General features: G+C 43.3%; 1 protein-coding gene across 10 annotated transcripts in view; it reads left to right on the top strand.

Moving 5' to 3' along the window:
- Positions 1 to 21,607, top strand: part of DNAAF11 (dynein axonemal assembly factor 11) — a 101,413-nt gene that overhangs the window by 67,074 nt on the left and 12,732 nt on the right. For 3 of the 10 annotated variants that reach the window (XM_070221839.1, XM_070221838.1, XM_070221834.1), the window contains 2 exons: positions 7,128 to 7,209; positions 14,818 to 15,222. In XM_070221839.1, the coding sequence (XP_070077940.1) occupies positions 7,128 to 7,209; positions 14,818 to 14,995 (260 nt within the window). In that variant the 3' untranslated portion in view covers positions 14,996 to 15,222. Of the gene's footprint in view, positions 1 to 7,123; positions 7,210 to 9,806; positions 9,931 to 14,817; positions 15,430 to 21,607 lie in introns of those variants that run through there. The other 7 variants (XM_070221841.1, XM_070221837.1, XM_070221836.1 and 4 more) reach the window with 5 other exon arrangements.

The following is a 21,607-nucleotide window of genomic DNA, read 5'->3' as shown; positions in this document are numbered from 1 at the left end:
TTTCTCCCATATAGATATGCACTCCTAGCACCAAAAGATTTTACTCTCCCCATTGAATTGCTTTGTCACATTTGTAAAAAATCAGTTGCCTTTATACGTAAGCATCTATTTCTAGCCTTTGTATCTGGTTCCATTGATCTGTTTATCCTTATGCCAATACCACATTATGTTAATTACTGTAGCTTTACAGTAAAGCTTGAAGGCTGTAATTCCTCCAGCTTCGTTCTTTTGCGTGACCGTTGTGGCTGTTCTACATCCTTTGTATTTTTATATAAAACAAGAATCAGCTTGGCAATTTCCATACAAAAACCTTGTTGGGATGATGACTAAGATTCCGTCGAGTCTTCAGGTCAACCTGGGAAGAACATCTTAACTTTACTGAGTTTGCCAATTTACGGTCATGAGATTTCTCTCTATTAGCTGTTTTGAAGGTTCTCTTTCAACAACACTTTGTAGTTTTAAGGGTAGAACTCATGCACAGCTTTTGTTAAAATTATTCCTAAATATTTTATGTTTTTTGCTACCATAGATAAAACTATTTTTTAAATATTTTATTTTTTCAGTTATTTGCTACTAGTCTATAGAAATAAAAGTGATTTTTGTGTATTGACCTTATTATATTTTCATAGTTACTTCTAGTAAGTTTTTCATAAATTGCCTAGGGTTTCTTATCTTAAAAAAATGATATCATCTGTGAATAGAGTTTTACTTCTTACTTTTCAAATTTTATTCCTTATTTATGTATTTACTTATTTATTGTTGGAAAGTGCCTCCAGAGAAAGCCCAGACAATCATAGGGCTTGCTTCATTTATTCCCTTCTCTCATATATATGTATATGTCTATATATATGTCTATATATTTTAATATATAATTATATATGTAATATATAATTTTTTTAAATATATGTATTTATATAAAAACATATATATATTTTTATACAGCTTGGGGTTCTATTAGGTCCTTAAATCACTATACATATGCATTTCAGCAAATTTGGGGAGTTTTCAGCCACTGTTTCTTTAACTATTTGTCCTACTCAATCCCCTCTTTTCTCCTTTTAAGACTCTGACCAGACAGGCTCTGCTTGATATCGCCCACCTGTCACTGAGGCTTTGGGCATTTTTAAAAACATTTTTCCTTCTGTTATTCAGATTGAATAATTTCTGCTGACCTATCTTCCATTTCACTGACCCTTTTTTTTTTTTTCACCGTCTCCAGTCTGCTCTTATTTCTATCCAGGGAATTTTTTTTAAATTTCAGATGTTGCATTTTTCAGTTCTGGAATTTTCATTAACAAAAAAATTTCTAGGGCTGGCCCAGTGGTGTAGTGGTTAAGTTCGCATGCTCCACTTTGGCGGCCCAGGGTTCACCAGTTTGGATCCCACGGGATGCACACTGCTCATCAAACCATGCTATGGTGGCATCCCACATACAAAATGGAGGAAGATTGGCAACAGACGTTAGCTCGGGGCCAATCTTCCTCACCAAAAAAATTCTATTTTTCTGCTGAGATTCTTGACACATTTATTCATCTTCTGATGCCAACAACTGGATCATCATGTGATCTGTTTCCTATTTTTCTTGGCTGGGAAGCCAGAAACATTTTCCCATTTCTTCACGTCTAGTAATTTTTTATTGTACTCTGGACATTGTAGATGATATATTATGGAGACTCCATATTCTTTTATCTTTTAAAATTCCTTCTCTCTGCTTACAAGTACTCTCTGCCTGATAGGAATATCAGGGTGGGGGGGGGGTGGGTTAAGTAAAATGTGTAAAATACCTAGCATAGGGAGGCGTGTGCCCAGCAGCATATTGTTGGGGTCTGATAAGTAGCATGTTCTCTTCTTCCTCAGCACACTTATGTCCTACAGGCTTCTTAAGGGAAGGTGCTGGGTCTGAATAATCTTCACCATATGTTTATTGAATTAAACTAACCAATTTTATCTATTGAGACCTCAACATGCTCTTTCAACTGAGTTAAAAAGCTACATCACTGAGAAAAAAATACTATAAAGGTCCCCATCTCCTCTTGTGCAAAGGCCAAACACCTTAAAGTCTCGTCTCCTGAGATCTGACCTCTGCCTAGTTCTTCAGCCTTATCTCCAGCTGTTATCTGCCTAATATTCTGTGCCTGTTTATGCAGTCATTTACCTTCCTGTCTTTGTTCATGCTTTTCTCTCTCCCTGGAATGTTCTTCATCCCTGGCATGACCTTCATCTTCTAGCAAGTTCCTACTTATTCTTTGAAATTCATGTCAACCCTCGTATCCCCCAGTAAGCTTTCTTTGATCCCTGCTCCCCGGCCACTCAGTATGAGTCCCTCCCTTGGGCTTCCATAGGAGGCTATGCATATATCTATCAATTGCACTTTCTTCAACATATTTTCATTGTCTGTGTGCCTTTATCCCTCATGAGATGATCAAGGATAATTTATTAATCTTTCATTCCATATCTACCACTTAGTCCTATGGTTGGCATGTAATAGGTGCTCAGTAAATATTTCTTTGAAAAGATTTAATGGAGGTAATCATTGAAACTGTGATACAAACAGGAAATCCGAGAGAAAAAGAAATTTACTTCTGATTTTCAGGAATACTATTATTTAAGAAGTCAGGGAAAACTCACAGGAAAAAGTTAAATAGTTGATTGTTTTGTATTTTCTTTCTCAACAAATATTATTCCATTTTCTTTCTCCATTCACTATTTTAATTTGCCACTAACAAGTCTTCATCTGAAATGGAGTGATCGCCCCTTCTTATTTAAATTCCTATAAATAACTATTAAATTGAACCACGTGCAATCACTGTTTTGTAGGTCGAAAAATAGTCAGATATTGATAATCTCTATGATTCAACCAAAATATAAGGATTAAGACCTAGGTCTGCCTCCCACGCATCTGTTCACTGTATTTCGACACAGCTCACATAGTCTCGGTTTCTCAGTAACTTTTATAGTTGGAAAAGCAACTGCATATATTTTGTTCAAGTAAATATGGATTGTCTCGGTGCAGGGTGCTCCCTCAGGAAGTAATGAGACTTCCTCCCAGGGTACTGTTGAAGCAAAGCCTGGAAAATCATCCGTCAGAAAAGCCTTAGAAGGGACTCTTGCATTCTATAGAAAAGTAGACTTGATTACAGCCTACATGTTCACTCCTGATTTTCAACCTTAAGACTCTATGAGAGTTAAAATAACAACTTCTAACGTCATTAGCACGTTAATTTGTACTGTCATGCCTATACCACAATTGAATTTAGAAGTAGTTGATTACGTTTCTCTCTGTGGATTCGGGAAGGCATGAGTCCCACATTGTCTAATTTTTTAAACGTATTTTGGCCCTTACAACTTTTCCATCAGTCACCCCTAGACGCAGTGAGTACAAATGAATAAGATGTTTGGTGTTAATGAGCATCGCTTCCTAGAGGAAGAATGGTCCTGGGACAGCGGGTGTAGTGGGAAACCACACGTCAGTGTTTCAGTGCCTGGAAACTCTGAACCTGTAGTCCTCTGCTTGGGAAGATCAGGTCTCTTATCAGAAAAGCTTTACCTGCCCTTAATATAAATATTGGTGTTAAGATGGATGATGGTGTTAATATTTTTCTTACTGCTGATTTCTTAATTCCTTTCAACTTTTAAAGTTAAAAGAACCTTTGAAACTAATTAAGTTGAAAATATCTTTAAAAAATAAGAAGCACATTTAGATTCTGGTGCACAGCAAATTCCCTGTGAAGAAAAGTTCCAAATTTGTGATTCTATTTGCATTTCCATAAGCACAGAGAATCTTTGTCTGAGCTTGTTATGTGACAAATAACAGTGTTAGAAATGGGGTGTTTTAAGTCTCTAATTATGCACATGCTCCCATTCTTGTTAGTGCATTTTCAACGTGAAGCAATACAAAACTTGTACTTTTGGCTTAAGAGCTTTTTTTCCTTAAAGCTGACATTTTAATGAATTTTAACTAACATTGGCCTCATTTAATGTAATTAAAATATTAAAAAATAAGAAAGTTGCAAAGATGCCGTTGCTCCCCGGGAAGCAGATCCTGAGATGGAGATGCGGATGCAAAGTGTTTGCTAAGGAGTTCTCCAGGATGGATGCCCGTGGGAGGGAGGGGAGAAACCAGGAATGGGAAAAGGGAAAAGTTGAGCTGTGATGCAACCCCAACAAAGGCCTCAGCTGACACCTCAGTGAGCTCTGTGGCTGACATGGTCCTTTAGAGTTGTCCTGAGTTGGGTTAAGGGAGAGCCTCAGACCCCACACTGATCAGAGAGATTGGAACGTAGGCTCCAGGCTCTCACACTCACATAGGGGTGCCAGGTCCCAGGCACGTCAAGGAAGGAGCAGAGAGTTCCAGAACTGAAAAGGCCATGTGGTCAAGGACCATAGTTAAATTAGGGGTAACTTGTGCGGATGGATATCCTTCACCCTGGAGAAGAATCAGGCAGCCCACACATGTATCTGGGGCTAACTCTTGTAATGTTCCCATTTTTCTGGCTTGGTCAATATAAGTTTAAATTACTTAAAATTAAATAAAATTAAAACCTCCATTCTCAGTTGCACTAACCCCATTTGAAACGCTCAGGAATCCCACGTTAGCACAGAGCATTTCCATCACCGCGGAGAATTCTGCCGGACAGCACTGCTCCACGCAGCCCACGCAGCCCCGTCTCTCAGAGGTCCCACTGCACCCCTGAGACACTGCAGGGGGAGGGTGCCGGTTCTCATTCCCCTAACGTCTACAGTCCCTCTCTACTGCCATCGATGGGGAGGCATCTCCAGTCTCCTCAACTCTGTCTTTCTTTCCTTTCATATTTGACATTAATACGGCTTAATAAGCCAGAACTGGAATCAATAGCAATTGAAAAGTGTTCCCATTTCCTTAAGGCTAGGCCAAGAAGGTGGAGGAAATATTTGTATTCATTGCACTAGTTCAGTTAAAGAAAAGGAAGAAAATCAGTTAAGCTTTCATATTAAAATAGTGCAGACATTCGTACTGTGCCACATTAACCTCCAAAAATATAACATTGGTGGCCAGCAAGAAGTTAATGGAAAACAATAAAATTATGGCACGAAATATATTTTAAAACATAGCAAATAAAACATTTTAGAATCAGCTTCCTCCGAAACAGTGTTTGATGATAATAAAAACCTTCCTCGTTGGGTGATCCTTTCCATGAGTCACCATCTTTAATTATTCAGCAAACATTGAATTGGTGGCTTTAATTGCTGGCTCTTCCATAGTATTCTTCTACAAGTTTTTGTTATGCAAGCTGTACCTCTTTTAACATGTGTCTGAACAAACTCTTCCAAACTTGACATTTAATGTCTTTAGTACATGCAGTATTCGTTGTTTTTTTTTCTGGAGTGTCAGCAAAAGTCTCGCCATTGCACAAGCCATTTGTGATGCTTAAAGGTATTTTTCCCAATTAGGTGTTCAATACATATAGTAAAAGGGCGGTGTTTAAGCAGATGTTTTCTTTCTGCATCTCACACGGGCCCTCCCATGAGGTCAATGGGAAGGGAGGTGAACTAAGTCACACATACATATACAGGTTGAAGTTTTATAAAATATGATAGAGAAATATACAACTGCGGTATCTAAAAAAGCTGGTCCTTGTACCACCACATAGAAGGAGTGCCATCAAGGGGTGGTTATCCGTAAGAACACCCTCCTCCCCAAGTTCGATGCTGCAGTCCCCAGACTGGGACCCATCCCTTCATGTTCATTCGCCATTCATTTATTGAAGGATGCATGTGATAATCAGTGGGCTGGGCTTTCTGGGCTTCTGACCCATGGAGCATACAACCAAAACTCACTAGTGAAATGGGAACAAATGGCCCCGTCTGTTAATTTGATTAAGTGACCAGCACTCCGATGAAAAGTCTTGTAAAGACTGGATTGGAGAATCTGCTTTAGGATTGAGGCTAACCCGGGGCTCCTGACTCCCTTTCCAAATACAGACGGTGATTCCAGCATGCTTGCCTGAGCCAGCAGACGGGAGTGGGGATAGAGACTGGGCCTTCAACGTTCAAGCCTAGTCTTTCTCCTTAATCAGTTGCGTGAATCCAACCACTACTGTGCAACACATCAAGTCTCAGGGTGGCAGATGTCCCTCACCTTTCAGAGGAGTAACCCTGCCCACCAGTGAGATGTGGCCAGTAAATGAGTCATTTGCCCACCAAAGAGAAGTTGCTGATACAGATGGAGAGAGGAATGTAAACTCACTCCTGGTGTCTTTCTTGCTTGAAAAGAAAGGGCAGAGCCCCCACCTTGGTCAGTGGACCAAGGCAACACGAGGAGAGGAGTTTTAAAATTCCTTTTCTCTGTCAACAAGTAATCCCTGTCTCATAGGAATTTTGGGAGGTGGGGGGCTAAATAAAATATATAAAATACCTAGCATAGGTTGGTGTGTGCCCAGCACATTGTCCAGGTCTAGCAAGGATTTGGACTTTCTCTTCTCCCCCCACATGCTTATGTCTTATGAGCTCTCTAAGGGAAGAGGCTGTGTCTGAATAATGTTCGCCATAGGTTTGTTGAATTAAATTGATCAGTTTTATTTATTGAGACCTCAACATGCATAGCATTGAACTTATTAAGTTTAAAAGAAGTTGTAGAATTACAGAATTTTTCAGACCAAGAAGGGACCTTCAAGATCATATCTAATTCCTCACTTTATGGAGGAAGGAAGCAGGGTCTGGTGAGCTGGCAGGACAGGGATTCAAGTTTCCAGCTCGGAGGTCTTTCCACAGCAGCACAGTCATTGGAAGTCTTCAAAGGAGCTTAATGGGTCTTAGTTACATCTGTACACCTAACACCCCAAAAGTGTCTGGCGTGTTGTTGACTCTCAGAAAGTATTTGTTAAATGAATTAATTCACCATGTGCCCCTGCTTGGCCTTTGGCAAATGAAGTAGAGCTCGTGACTTTGCAAGACTATAGCAAACAGATAGAATTTATGATACAAGTTTCTCATACCACATCTAGGGGCTTAAAGTTAGACTCTTTCATAGAATATGTTGTGAAAATTCAAATGTTTTAGCATCTTAAAAATGTATATAGTGTATATGTTTGAAGATTTATCAGAGAGTGATGCACCACTTAGTGTGTGTTGTATTTTTTTTTAGGTAGACGAAGTAATCACAGGTTGCCCACCAGCATCCAAGCCTGTGGCAAGTACCTTGGACAGCAGCAGAGAGCGAAAGACCGAAAGGTACCACTCTCCAGGTGGCTCGAGCTCGTTGTCATTTGGTGGCCAGAATGCACCTTCCAAAAGTGCACAGTTATTTAAACTTAAAAATGATTCATACCGTGAATGTTAATGTTTATTTACAAAACTTAGACTCTTGATTTGTAGGGCTCTTGATCCCCTAAAAAACAAATCTGTGTCCATACAGGTCCCCATTTCTTGTGATAATAATACTGAGCGGTTGCATCAACACCTATGACTACTGACATCTTGGGAGCACTTGTATCGGGCACCATTCTGTGTGCTTTACCCACATTAATACATTTATCCCTCACAGTTTTTATCCTCAGCTTGCAGATGGGGAAAATGAGGGAGAGAGATGTTTAAATGTCCAAAGGTGGTGTAGCTATGGCATGTTGGGACAACTCTGCTGAGCCGTGCCCATGCTGCTGCTCACACTGCATCTCTTTTATGACCCACATGTCACTTTGTAGGTTCCAAGACTCTTGGGGCTACAAAGACCAAGAGGCCCCTTCTGTGTCCTCCTGTCAACCTCCTAATCATAGGTCATCTTCCAGCCTTTGTTAAGCTTCTTTCTCAACAGGACCCTCCCTCTCTCAAGAGGCTATTCATCCCTCTCCCAGCATTCCCCAGTGTTAGAAAGCTTCTCCTTGATTCCTCACTGAAGACCCTAGCTCTGTCCCCTGGTGGCCCTCGGAACCAAGCCCACCTCCCGTAAGCAGTGGCACCCCTTAAAGTATTTTGGACAAAGCTCTCAAGATTTCCCAATTCTTCCTTCGAATGAACTTCCCAGTTCTTTCCACTTTCCTTCTACTTGTCGTGGTTTCCAGACTCTTAGCATCCAGATGGCAAAAATCTATTTTGAACCAAGGCAAACTATCTTTGTGATACAAATATATATGCTAGAATTATCGTTATAAAAATACCTGAACAAGAGCTATATTTGTGTCTTGCATAATACAAGCCGTCAGGCATTCGTACATTCAGCGAGAGCTGTCGAAGTTTAGTAGAGATTTTCAAACACGGAGTTTGCTTGAACAACAGGTGTGGAATTGAATTCCTACTGAAAAGCGGGATGCTGTTTTTAACCTTGGAAATCCGCTCTCCTGTTTCCCACCTTAGTGATTTCCAGTTCAGACATGTGTAATTTACGGAGATCCGGGGGTATTATGACTGTTATGAATATTCACGCTCATAATTAACCCTCAGCAGCATCAGCCCAAAGAGTCTGAATCTAGTTTGTAAGGAATCGCAAGGGTGGGAAACTGAGCCATCGCAAACAGTTTGGAGCTGGTTTTCAGACCCCAGGACAGCCACCGTTGCTGTGACTACTCTTGAGGATTAGAGGCGTCTGAGCACAGTTCCTCGTGGTGCCTCCTGAGTATTTGCGCAAAGCCTTTCTCTTTCATTTTCATTGCTGAGAAATGGTGACCTCACAGCCATACATAAAATATCCATGTGAAGGTTGTTTGTGGTGCTCCTCCATCACTGACAAACTTCATGCCCACATGTTCTCAACCTCTGGCTGGGCAACCCCACTAACCACACAGCTGCCTGTTAAGGCTGCACACAGGAAGATGTCAGGCCGGTGGTTAGTCTGAGGCAAAGAAGGACACAGGTGCGTTGATACATTGGGAGGGATGGAGTAAGCCCCTCCACCCTGTCACAGCCAGAGTGGTCCTTTTCTCAGGCTGTGGAGATGGAGTGAATGGAAGGAGAAGAGAAATGGAGCAGGGTTTCATTCACTGGACCAGATGGGATCATATTTCAGGGGAAGGTAACCGATTCAGTGAACTCTTGTGGTCCTGTGACACTATATGTAACGGAAGACACACAGCTTCCTCAAAAATGGATCTATTGAGGATTGAGTGCCTACTTTGTGCTGCATGATGCTATGCATTATCTTATCTTTAATCTTCAAAATAACTACAAGATAAATCCTGTTATTCCTAATGTCCTGAGGTTCAAAGAGACTGAGTAATTTTCCCAGAATCACAAAGTTGCTAAGTGAGTGGTGGAACCAGCACTGGTCCATTCGTGGGCTTACCTTCTGACTCTCTTCATGATGTCTTTTTTTTTTTGTTCTCAAACAGATTTTCTTCTTTAGAGCAGTCTCAGGTTCACAGCAAAATTGAGTAGAAGGCACAGAGATTTCCTTATATCCACTTCCCCCCAAGGCGTAGCCGCCACCGTTATCAACATCCCCCATCACAGTGGTACATTTGTTATAATTGATGAACCTACATTGACACATCATTATAACTTAAGTTCATAGTTTACATTAGGGTTCAAACTTGGTGTTGTTCATTCTGTGGGTTTGGACAAATGTATAATGACATCTATCAATCATTATAGCATCTTATAGAGTAGTTTCATTGCCGGAAAAATCCTCAATGCTCCACCTATTCATCCCTCTCTCCCCACTAACCCCTGGCAACTACTGATCTTTCTACCATCACCCTAATTTTCCCTTTTCCAAAATGTTACATAGTTGGTATCATACAGTATTTAGTCTTTTCACATTGGCTGTTTTCACTTAGTAATATGTGTTTAAGGTTCCTCCATGTCTTTTCATGACTTGATGGTACATTTCTTTTTAGTGCTGAATAATATTCCATTGTCTGGATGATCCACAGTTTATCCATCGCCTACTGAAGGACATCTTGGTTGCTTCCAATTTTTGGCAATTATGAATAAAGCTGCTGTAAACATCATGTGCAGGTTTTTGTGTGGACATAAGCTTTTAACTCCTTTGGATAAATACCAGAGCACAATTGTTGCGTCATATGGTAAGAGTATGTTTAGTTTTGTGAGAAACTGCCAAACTGTCTTCTGAAGTGGCTGTACCATTTTGCATCCCCACCAGTGGTGAATGAGGGTTCCTGTTGCTCCATATCCCTGCCAACATTTGGCGTTGTCAGTGAGCTGGATCTTGGCCATTTTAATAGACGTGTAGTGGTATCTCATTGTTGTTTTAATTTGCATTTCCCTAATTACGTGTGGTGTGGAGCATCTTTTCATATGCTTATTGCCAACCTCACATCTTCCCTAGTGAGGTGTTTCTGAAGGTCTCTGGCCTATCTTTCAATCACATTGTTTGTTTAATAATTGTTGAATTTTAAATGTTCTTTGTATATTTTGGATAACAGTCTTTTATCACGTGTCTTTTTCAAATATTTTCTCCCAATCTGTGTCTTGTCTTGTCATTCTCCCGAAATTGTCTTTCATAGAGCAGAAGATTTTAATTTTAATGAAGTCCAGCTTGTCTTATTTCTTTCATGGATCATGACTTCAGTGCCGTATCTAAAATGTCACCATACCTAAGGTCATCTAGATTTTCTCCTATGTTATCTTCTAAGAGTTTTGTGGTTTTGCATTTCCTGTTTAAGTCAGTAATCCATTTTGACAAAGTTAATTTTTGTGAAGGTGGTAAAGTCTGTGCCTAGATTCATTTTTTTGAGTGTGGCTGTCCCGTAGTTCCAGCACCATTTGTTGAAAAGACTATCTCTGCTCTGTTGTATTGCCTTAGCTCCTTTGTCCATGATCAGTTGACTTTATTTATGGAGGTCTACTTCCAGACCATCTATTCTGTTCCATTGATCTGCTTTTCTATTCTTTTGCCAATACCACACTGTCTTCATTTCTGTAGCTTTATCGTAAGTCTTTAAGTTGAGTAGTATCAGACCTCCAACTTTGTTCTTCTCTGTCAATATCGTGTTGGCTATTCTGAGTCTTTTTCCTTGCCATATAAACTTTAGAATCAGTTTGTCAATATCCATAAAATAACTTGCTGGGATTTTGATTGGGTTTGCATTAAATGTACAGATCAGTTTGAGAAGAACTGACATCTTGACAATATTGAGTCTTCATCCATAAACATGGATGTCTCCCCATTTATTTAGTCTTCTTTGATATCCTTCATCAGAGTTATGTAGTTTTCCTCAGAAACTGGAAGCCACTTCATGGTATCTTTTAAGGAACAGAAGATCATATTTTTAAAATAATCAAAATCATATTTCAAAATAATCAAAATTATTAAACTTTTTTATGGTTGATGCTTTCTTTGTCTTGTTTTATAAATCCTCTCCTACCTTCAGTCATAAAGGTGTAGTCCTTATGTTAGAAGGATTTGTAGTTTTCCCTTTAACATTTAGGTATAATCCATCAGGAACTGACTTTTGTTTAAGGTCTGACAGTTTTGTTAAGAGATGACAACTTGATTTTTTACCATATAGAGACACTACTGTCCCAGTGTCTCTTATTAAAAAGTTTGTACTTTCCATACTGATAAACAAGGCCACCTCTGTTATAGATGAAGTGTCCACATATATGTAGGTCTGTTGCTAGACTCTGTTCCATTCCCGTAGTTTCATAGTAAGTTTATAATTAGTAGGAAAAGTCCTCTCAACTTCTTTTTCTTCTTGAAAAGTTGGCTATTCTTGGCTCTTTGTGCTTTTCTATAAATTTTAGTAACAGCTTGTCGTGTTTCTCTCACATACACACTCACACAGACATACACACACACACAAGTGTATTGGGATTTTGTTTGGAATTCTACTGGATTTATAGATCAATTTAGGGAGAACAATCCTAATAAATACTGGCATCTCTTTTTTCAGTCTTGTTTGGTATCTCTCGGTAAAATTTTATTTTTCCATGAATATACCCGGGTTTTATTAACTTTTAGGTGTGTGATATTTTTGATACTATCACGAATATGTTATTTTATTTTTTGTCTGTTGCTAATATATAGATTTGCAAATTTTTTTACCGTGATAGAGTACATGTAACATTAAATTCACCATTTTAACCCTTTAAAAGTGTACAACTCAGTGGCACTTATCGTATTCACAGTATTGCGCACCCATCACCACTATGTAATTCAGTCTTGTGTTTGATTTTGTACCAAGAAACCCTGCTAACCTCTCTCATTATTTTATTAATTTGTCTGTCGTCGTTTTGGATTTTCTGTATCTCTCTATATTTTCTATATATCTATAAATCTTTTGGATTTTCTATACAGCAAAAACACTAGCTTTCTTTCTTCCCAATCCCGTACCTTTTCTTTCTTTCTCCTGCCTTGCTGCATAGAGAAGGACTCCAGTGCGTGTTGACTGGAGGGTGACAGCAGGCGTCTCTGTTGTATTGCCACTCCCAGAGGGCACGTACTCGACACTTTATTGTTAATTCTGAGACACTGTATTCAAATATAGTGAGTGTAGTGGGTTTATAATTCGTGCTTCGTATTCAGTGTCTGAAGCCCCTGTGTTCTGTGTCTGTTCCCATCGCTTCCGCTGGTTCTCATGCACAGTGCCCTTTTCCTGGTGCTTCTTCGTCTCTCGCTGTGAGCTGCTCCACAGCCTTAGATGACAGGTGAGGGCTTCTCAGAGGCCTGGCAGGCGCTTGTCCAGGGAGCACTGGCATGTGCTTTGGGGCAGAGCCTGTGGTCTCCACTCTAAATTCAAGACTGAGGGCTTTAACCACCAGCTGCTATAAACCCAAGGGAGCACCAGCCTGTGGTGACACCTCGGCCCTTTTCTGTCCCACTGAACAGTCCTCTCAGCCCCATGGGGAGGAGGGCAGAGTGGCGTTGCTTCTCATTCACTCTTACACTAGAGAGAAGCCTTTGGGGACCTCACCCTACTGGGGAGAAGGTGTCCTGTTAGACTGCCCACCTGGCATGCTCAGGGCCTTGACCTCTGTCCCCAGACTTCATAAGCCCAGCAAGACCAATGCTCCACTTTAGGGGCTCAGCGATCGCCCTCGGGGCAAAGGTGGTTTCAGGGGTCCACTTCCCTCTCTGGATTCCTCCTTTCCCTGAATTCTGACCTTGTATTTCCTTATTATCTTATCAGATCTTTCATGAGCGCCCTTCTCCTCTTTATTTTGGGAATTAGTGTGAGCCTCCAGTGCCCCAGGCCTAGCTGCTCACTGTCTGTTACCCAGAGAGTTGTGAGTAATTAAAGTCCTGCATGCAAATGGTCCCTCAAAGCATCTGAAGTGGGTGGACTGGCTGTGTTCCCTGTTGATTACTGAGACCTGAAGTTACGGCCCAAGAGATGCACCTGGAACTGAGATAGGCTGCTTTTCCTCAAAGTCAAGATGACATCATTATAATAGACGAATTAGATATTTACTTAATTAAGCCACCGATATCACAGCCTTTTAAATAAGAACATAGTAATTTAAAGTAGAGCTGTATTTAATGACTATAATGTAGGTCTTTGAAAACCATAGCTTCCTCCATGGTTTATGGTGTACAATCTGGGTCTTCAGAACCTACTACTTTATACTATTTGTGTACGTGTACTTTTCTTCAGCAGGTCCATGTGTATTAGTGAAAATACTAAGAGGAATCAAGAACTCAGATGACTTCAAGGGCTGAGCAGATTGCAGAAATGAGGGGGGAAGGGTTGCGAGAACTGTGGAGAGTTCACACTTTCCAAAGGAAATCAACTCTCCCTCCCTCGTGAATTGTGTCTGCTGCATGAGTTCGGTCTGACGACCTCAGTTGGCAGCTCCTGGATTAGATTGACTGTGATTTCTTTAGGCCCGAGAAAAGTTTTTATTTAATTTTGTTACCCCACAATAGTATAATAATTTTTTTTTCATTTATTCAACAAAGATTTTTTTTCAGTAAAGCCGTATGCCAAGGACACGAGATGAAAAAAACAATATCTTTGCTTCAAAGATGTCAGTCTGGGAGGGGGAACAGACCAATAGTGAGACAATTACAAAACGTAATAAGTTTTGTAGTGAACACCATGCTGCACTGTTAGATGCAACCAGGAAACTTGTCCCTTTGCACAGACGATAGGATTGCTGGTGTCTCGCACGGCCACTGGAAGAGAGCAGACGCTTCATATGTATCTGTTGAATGACTGAATGGTGCAGTGATTCCAAAATAATTTGACTGATTGTCAAAGTCATTGGGAGAACTTTATATAAATACAAATTCCTGGGCCCAGCTCCAGGCCTGTGGAATTGAAATTGCCAGAAAAGCAGCCCAGTGCCCAGTATTATCTAGAATTTTCTGTATGACTACAGTAAAGGGAATCATTGGCCACTAGAGGTTCCTTCTTCTTCCGTTTCACTCTAGCTGTTGCTGAGAGAACTGGGTGCGAACAGGAGGGCCAGGTCCTTGTTGGTGCGCTGAGCTCTGCGTGCACCTGAACTTGTAGGGTAAATGCCCCTGCTGAGCCGCGACCGGCCGGGCTGTCTGAAGCAGCAGTGTCCGGGAGCCTGGTTAGCTGCATTCAGGCTTAAGGCTTGTCTAGAGTGATGCTATTATTGATTCTGGCTGTGGTGCTTTGCCGCTGTATCATTTCAATTTTCAGAAATTTCTTAGGTAAGCAGAGTGTCCCGGTTGGCCTCTCCTGCGGCTGCCTGTGCATCAGCACAGCCCTGTTGCACCTTTCAACACTTCATTTCTCCACGGCTCAGACTCTTGCTTCTCCAAGATGCTAAGCTATTTGAAAACAGTGACCGTCTCATTTTTTTCTCTATGTTCCACCCATGTTTGCTGAATAAGTGAATGAATGCATCGAATCTCTTTGAAACTTAATTTAAAATGATATATCCATTTCCTCCGGCCTCTTTTTGTTGTTGTAGAAGCAGGCACACTGAGAAACTGGAAGTAGACCCTAGCAAGCATTCCTTCCCTGATGTGGCCAACATAGTTCAAGAGAAAAAACACACGCCCAGAAGAGTTCGATCTGAACCCAAAATTACGCCAACTGAGGAAGATCCCGACTTTGAAGATAACCCTGAAGTGCCTCCATTGATTTGAAACTTCAGGCTGCATGGACCGTGACCCGCCAGGCCCGTTTGGCTCAGCGCGGAGAATGTGTGCATCTCACGTACGGGGGCCACAGAGTTCTTTATCAATATTACGACTCCAGGGTTTTAGCTCCTACTTTCTACAGCAATACTCTTTAACTAGTTTAAAATTAAAATGTGTATCTTAAAAATGCTATAACCATCATTTGTCTATAATAAAGTGTTGGCTAGTGAAAATGTTCAGTAAATCCTAGAAGTGTTACACAAAGACGTGGATTATAGATCACAGAACTGCCTGCTTATGCAGACAGATGAAATCACAGATGAAAGGACTGATTATTCAATTAGTACTTCAGCAAATTGGTCAAGCTCGGGAATTCAAACTGTAGTTTCAGATCAAATTGGAATGCCTCAATATGATTTTAAGCTCTGTCGCTTTGTAAAGACCTGCAGCAAGTCCTTTAACGTTGCTGAGCCTCTGTTTGGGGAGTTTGCCTTACGTGTAGGTTTGTCTCGGCATGAGCCATGTCAAGTGCCCGGTATGGTGTCCTTGTGCACTTTCTCCTTCTCCTCCTCTCCCTTCTCCTCCCCTGCTCCTGCTTTCCACAGACGCTATCGGGAAAATCAGTGTCACTCTGATCATGGTATACTAGCATTTCAATCCGGCTTCCCCAAACCTGCATTCAGCAAATACTCGCCAAGCAGCTACTGAGTCCTCGGAACCACTCTGTTCATCAAGGGTTCAGTGGTAACAAAGCAGCGAAATTACACACTTGTGCTGTGTCAGTGGTGACAGAGCTGTGAGGGAGGGTCAGAGTGAAGGGGTCAGGGGTGATGGGCGCTTTTCAGACGGAGCCTTCTAGGAAGCCCTTCCTAATAAGCTAACGTTTTAACAGAGAACCAAAATGTATCAGTCAGGGTTCAGGTGCAAAAACTGAGCTGCTGTAAATATGATGGGGAAGAAGGAATTGATTATAGGAATTTGACTTTACGAACACATGGGAGGAGCTGGGAAATGGAGTTCTAGAAGGGAGAGATGGATAAATGGAGAGAGAGGTGCAGTGGACAATTGCAAGCCTGCACAGAGTCTGAGAAGCAAAGCATATCTGGATGCTGAGGTGGGGCCATGAGTGGGGAGCTTATGGAGAGCTCTGTGGAAATTACCCACTCTGCTGAAATGGTCGCCTCTGTGTAGCTGCTGCCTCGTGGGTCCACAGCCAAGCTCCTGGTGGGTGGGTGTGGGGCCAGCCTTGGTCAGCAGGCCTGCAGTAAGAAAGATGGGAGGGATGCAGAGTTGAGGAGAGTGAGGCAAGCTGGGCCCGCTGGCTCCTCCTCATCAGTTCATCACCGTGTCCGACTGCATCGACCATCAGAGTGGAACACCTGCTTCCCTTCCACCTCCCAGACCTATGCAGGTTCCTCTTTTGGCCAGCTCTGCCCAGTAACCATGCAGGGAAGGGGATTCTGGAAAGCATCCTTCCCAGCCTTAGCCAAGATGATGTTTCCCAATCCAACAGAGTCCAGCTCTTACCAACCTGGCAAACACGTACATTTGTCAGGACTATGGTTAACTTCCGCATGAAGACAGAGCAGAATTGATTCTGATTAACTTAATGCCGTTATCCCTTGAACAACCAAAAAACATACTATTATGAACCGAATGTTTGTGTCCCCTCCTGTATTCACAGGTGGAAACCCTAACCCCTAATGTGATGGTATATGGAGGTGGGGCTTTGGGGAGATAATCAGGTTTAGTTGAGGTCGTGAGGATGGGACCCCCATAGTGGAATCAGTGTGCTTTTGAGAAGAGGAAGAGAGACCACAGCTCACTCTCTAGCACGTGAAGACACAGCAAGGAGGCAGCCACAGGCCAGCCAGGAAGAGTCTCACCGGGAACCTATTCAGCCATCACCTTGCTCTTGGACTCCCAGCCTCCAGAACTGTGAGAAATGAATGTGTGTTGTTAAGCCACTCAGTCTGTGGTATTTTGTTATAGCAGCCCCAGCCTCCTCAGAAAGGACACACAGTTTCCCGTATACCACCTCACCATCTTTGGGTGATGGTTATTCCTCTTCTAGAGGATTCTCACTCTCCTTTTGATATCCCGTGGATTAAATATTGACATAAGAAGTTGCCCACTATTAACACATCTTATATTAGAATGAGGAAAGGAAAACAAAGATAAGGGATTTAAATATATGGATAAAATCTACATATGCATATGTAGAGATAGACGCTTGTATATGAATATATTCTTGTCAAAGCAAGGAAGAAATACCATCATTGGAATGGCTCTTGTTTTTGGAGCTGGTTGTAGCTCGTGGCTGATATTTACAGCTTCCTTCTTACACTGCCTATTCCACGGTACCTTTGCCCTCAGTAAGCACCTAAGCTGGTGATAGTTCCTTGCCTGGTGGGGTGCCCCAACCTTCATCCCTGCAGATTCTGTGCCATTAGCTATCCTGCCTGTATTGGGTTATTTAGTTTCTTGTTGACTGTTGTCACAGAACTCAGAAGTACTAAGATGCCTGAGTATCATCTGCATTTTGATCATACTCTTCCATTTTCCAGTCCCGGCCCCACCTCTACCCCTTGAATAGCAGCCATTCCATTTTCCTGTGATAGTCAGTCACCCCAGCCAGCACAATCACTTCCTTCATGGTCTGTTGGTTCACTGGAACAAGGAACCCGGATGGCCAGGTTGGTCTCAACTTCCCATTAGAAGGCAGCCCTGCTGTGTTCTCCAATGGAAGCATCTTGCCTTTGGAACCAGTGCCTTTAAACCAGCAGGGCCCAAAGTTGCAGGAACAGGAGTAAAACTTTGGACGGTTAATTGTTAGGGTAATAGTAAGAGGAGCCTCTCCCATTTTGATCCCTTGATCCCAGCTCTGTGTATCTTGGCTATGGGAGAAGAGCACCATGTATCGGACAGGGATTCAAAGCATATACTTCATCCTAGAGGCCAGTCCCTTACCCACACAAAGTATTATCACCAAGCTGGCACTGTAGTTGAGTCTTCAAAAGGCTACTTCATTGTTCTCTCAGGCCGGCTGCGCCAGGGGGTTGATGAACATTGGTAAGGTCCAGTGGATTCCGTGTATAGAACTCTGTTGGCATCCTTCATTTGCTTTAAGAATGAATTCCCTGGTCAGAGATGATGCTCAATGACATACTATGGCAGTGAAAATGGCATTGATTCTGTAAGTCCACACATGGTGGTTTGGGCAGAAGCATTGTAGAGAAGAAAGGCAGACTCATATTCAGAATTAGTGTGTGTTCCAACAAGAACAAAGTGCTGCTGCTTCCATGACAGAAGTGTTCCAGTGCAGTCAGCATGCCAACAGCTGGATGGATGGTCCCTAGGGCATTGTGCCATGGAAGGGGTCCACTGTTGGTTTCTGCCACTGTCACATTGGTCACTGTGGATGTTTGAAAACATGTATGAAAATTATTGACACTCCTTCTGTCAAGAGATGGAGCCTCTGCCCTCTCATCTTGAATGTGAGCTAAACTTAGTGACTTGCTTCTAACCAATAGAATAGTGATAAAATGAGGCTACGTGACCATCAGCGCTAGACCACATAAGGCCATACCTCCTCCCCTTGATTCTCTTGGGGCATCCAGCAGCTGTGTAAGAAGTCCAGCTTCCTTGGGACTGCCATACTGGAGATACCACAAGTCGGCATTCCTGTCAGCAGCCCAGCAGCCCTCAGGCATTAACTTCCAGGAGTGTGCCATCTCTGATGTCCAGTCCTGGCCAACCTCTGGCTGCAACTGCATGGGACACACTCAGTGAAAACTGCCCAGCTGAGCCGTCCCACAACCAGACCCACAGTACTGTGAGCAAAATATGATGGTTGTTTTAATCCATGGAACTGGGGACAATTTGTTCTGCAGCAGCAGCAACCAGAACAGAATTTGGCACCTGGAAGTGGAGCGCTACCAACTAAAACCTAAGACATGCGGTCCTTGCTTGGGACCAGGGAGCTGTCAGAAGCTGGAGGGACCTCGAGGAGGTCTGAGCCAGGCTGGGTCCTCCTGGAAGGATCTCCAGGACACCAAGAGAGAGTTAGAAGTGCGAGAGCTTTATTAGTGGTGATGCCTGGAAACAATGAAGAGAGACAGCAGTAGGAAGGGAAGGCATTTATACTCTAGATTTTAGAAACAGGCTTGACACCTGTAAAATGCGGGGGAAGGAAGAGGTAGGAGGATTGGCTCAAAAGGAGCCTCAGGTGGCAGCACAGCTCTCAGAAGGTCTCAGCCAGCCCAACAGGGAGCTCAGCACGAGACTGTGCACAGAAGACGGGCATGTTGGACAGAAGTAGCCAAGCTCGGCTCCCCTGCCTCAGTCAGCTGTGGGCTGGGAGCTGCCAGCGGAGACTGGTGACCACAGCTCAGAGCCGCGGCGGGTCCTGAAGGCGCTGCAGCTAGAGGCTCTTGGCTCTTTGACTTCCTGTGGCAGCTTCTCTCTTGGAGATCTGAGCAGCGCCCCCCTGTGGCTGCCACAGGACGATTCCAGAAACTCAACCAGCAGCGAGGAGGCTGTCAGTGAGGACTTATGGGAAACAGGAAAGCGCTCTTCAAGGCTGGAGGAAAGGGCCCTCCTTATGCAGAGGAAGAAAGTTGAGCAAAACTGTTGCCCGGGGTAACACGGAAACATTTAAAATGTACCTAATGACTTAATGGATTTCGTGAAAGAGATTTCCAAGTAAAATGCCGGAAGGATCAACCCCTGCCTTTCTGCTGCACATCAAAAGGCACAAATAATTAGTCAACTTTCAAGCAGAATTTAGAGGAAAGGTAAAGGAACTGAACTGGCTAGGTTCAAAAATAAAACTTTCTCATCACGGTCTCTCCCAACTGAAGTAAAAAACAGCCTCACCTTGACTGTGGACCACAGTGTGGCTTTGGGTCCCAGGAATTACCACGAGTTCAGAGCCAGTGTCCTGAAGTCTGGATACTGCTTCTCTCCCAACGCTCAACACCCTGGGGAAGTGTGGGCCCCTTTGCAGAAGACGAGGAGAAAATTTGCAGTCTAAAATGTTGGCAGTGTAGCAGAGTCCTCCCCAAGGAGATCCAACCGGGAGGTAGGGAGCCATGGATACCTGGGAGAAGAGTGTCCTAAAAACAGTGCACAGCAAGTGCAACGGTCCTGCGGTGGCACATGGTGTCAGGAACAGCCAGCAAACCCATGTGACTGGATCCGACTACACAAGGCAGAGAGTGCTAGGAGAAGAGGCCGGCGTGCTAATGGAGACGCAGGTCATCACAAGGCTTGGTCTAAAACATCATTGTAAAACTGGGAAATCGCACTGCCCCCAAAAGAAGATCTTTGGATTTTGTAGTGGGTTTTTGTTTTGCCAAATGTTTTCCTATACCCGTCTCATTGTTGACCTTCAGAAGCCCTCTGAACTTAGCATTTTTTTCATTCTTCTTCTGATATGGTTTGAATGCACCTCCTGTGGGTCAGGGCTAGGGAGTATAATGGTAAGAAAAAGAAACACTGTGTGGGTTTCACAGAGGCTGTGTTGTTATGGTGCAGATGAGTGTTAACCAATTATAACAAGCAAACTGAGCCAGCCTCTCTGAACTCACTCTCACGTTTTACAGGGATGACAACAGAGCCCCCCAGAAGTCAGGTGGCTTGCCCGAAGATGATGTAAGAAGTTGTTAGAATGGGAGTCTTTTTAGGTCATTTTTGGTTGACTTTGCAATATGAAAGATTTTATTACCAAGGGGAATGAGACGATTCACACGACAATATTTCCAAGGGAAATAGTCACAAACCTACTTCTTGAATCCCACAACTACTCACCCTCTTTGGAAATATGAAAGGGTCTGAGAATAGAGGAGGCTTCGTGGCAGATGCTGCCCTTGGGGACGAGTGCCGTTAGAGCCCTGGGCTCGGGTGCTGCGGGGTCCTCACTTCAATCCTGCTGAGCATAGCTCCAGGGCACTTTGGGGCGAGGACGGGTGAACAAACTTCTTTGGAGAGAGCTCTTACCTTCCTGAGAGTCCCACCTACGTCTCCGGGGGCCTCCTTTGTAGCCCAGGCTCAGGGAGAGCGTCTTCAAGGGGGTCTCACTGGGGAGCTTCGGAGGGCATTTCCTGAAGCTGGGGACATGCAGGCTGGTACCTGACTCATCCCCGAGAAGCCAGCACTTGACGGTGGACCGGGGTCTGATCCTGCCGAGTGCATCGATCCCCAGGGCAGAGGGCAGGGCCAGGGGAACGAGAGGGGGACCCTCTCCCAAAGCTGGCTCGGGGCAGGGAACTAGGAGCCTTTCTTAAGGACAGACGCGGACTGCCCAGGAGATGACGGCCTGGGGTTGTCCTGGGCGCTGTCCATTTGGGCTGCATGGAGAGGTGAGCAGCCCTAAGGAAGAGACTGGAGATGTGCATGCTGGCGGCTGAGGAAGGAACCTCAGAGGACTGGCCAGGCCCTGGGGTGTAGGAGAGATGGGCAAATGGTGAACCTCTTAACAGTCCATGAGAGGGCCTCCAGAGGGAGGAAAGTCAGCTTCAGCCTCCGCCAGGCCCACGGAGCAGGAAGCCTGACCAAGCTGTGTGAGGACCATCTGATATGCAGCACTCAGGGTCCTGGCAGTTCCTAGCGCTGGAC

This window comes from Equus caballus, chromosome 9 (genome assembly GCF_041296265.1).
Source record: "Equus caballus isolate H_3958 breed thoroughbred chromosome 9, TB-T2T, whole genome shotgun sequence".
NCBI classification, from domain to species: Eukaryota; Metazoa; Chordata; class Mammalia; order Perissodactyla; family Equidae; genus Equus; species Equus caballus.
This window is presented reverse-complemented; position numbering and strand designations above follow the sequence as displayed.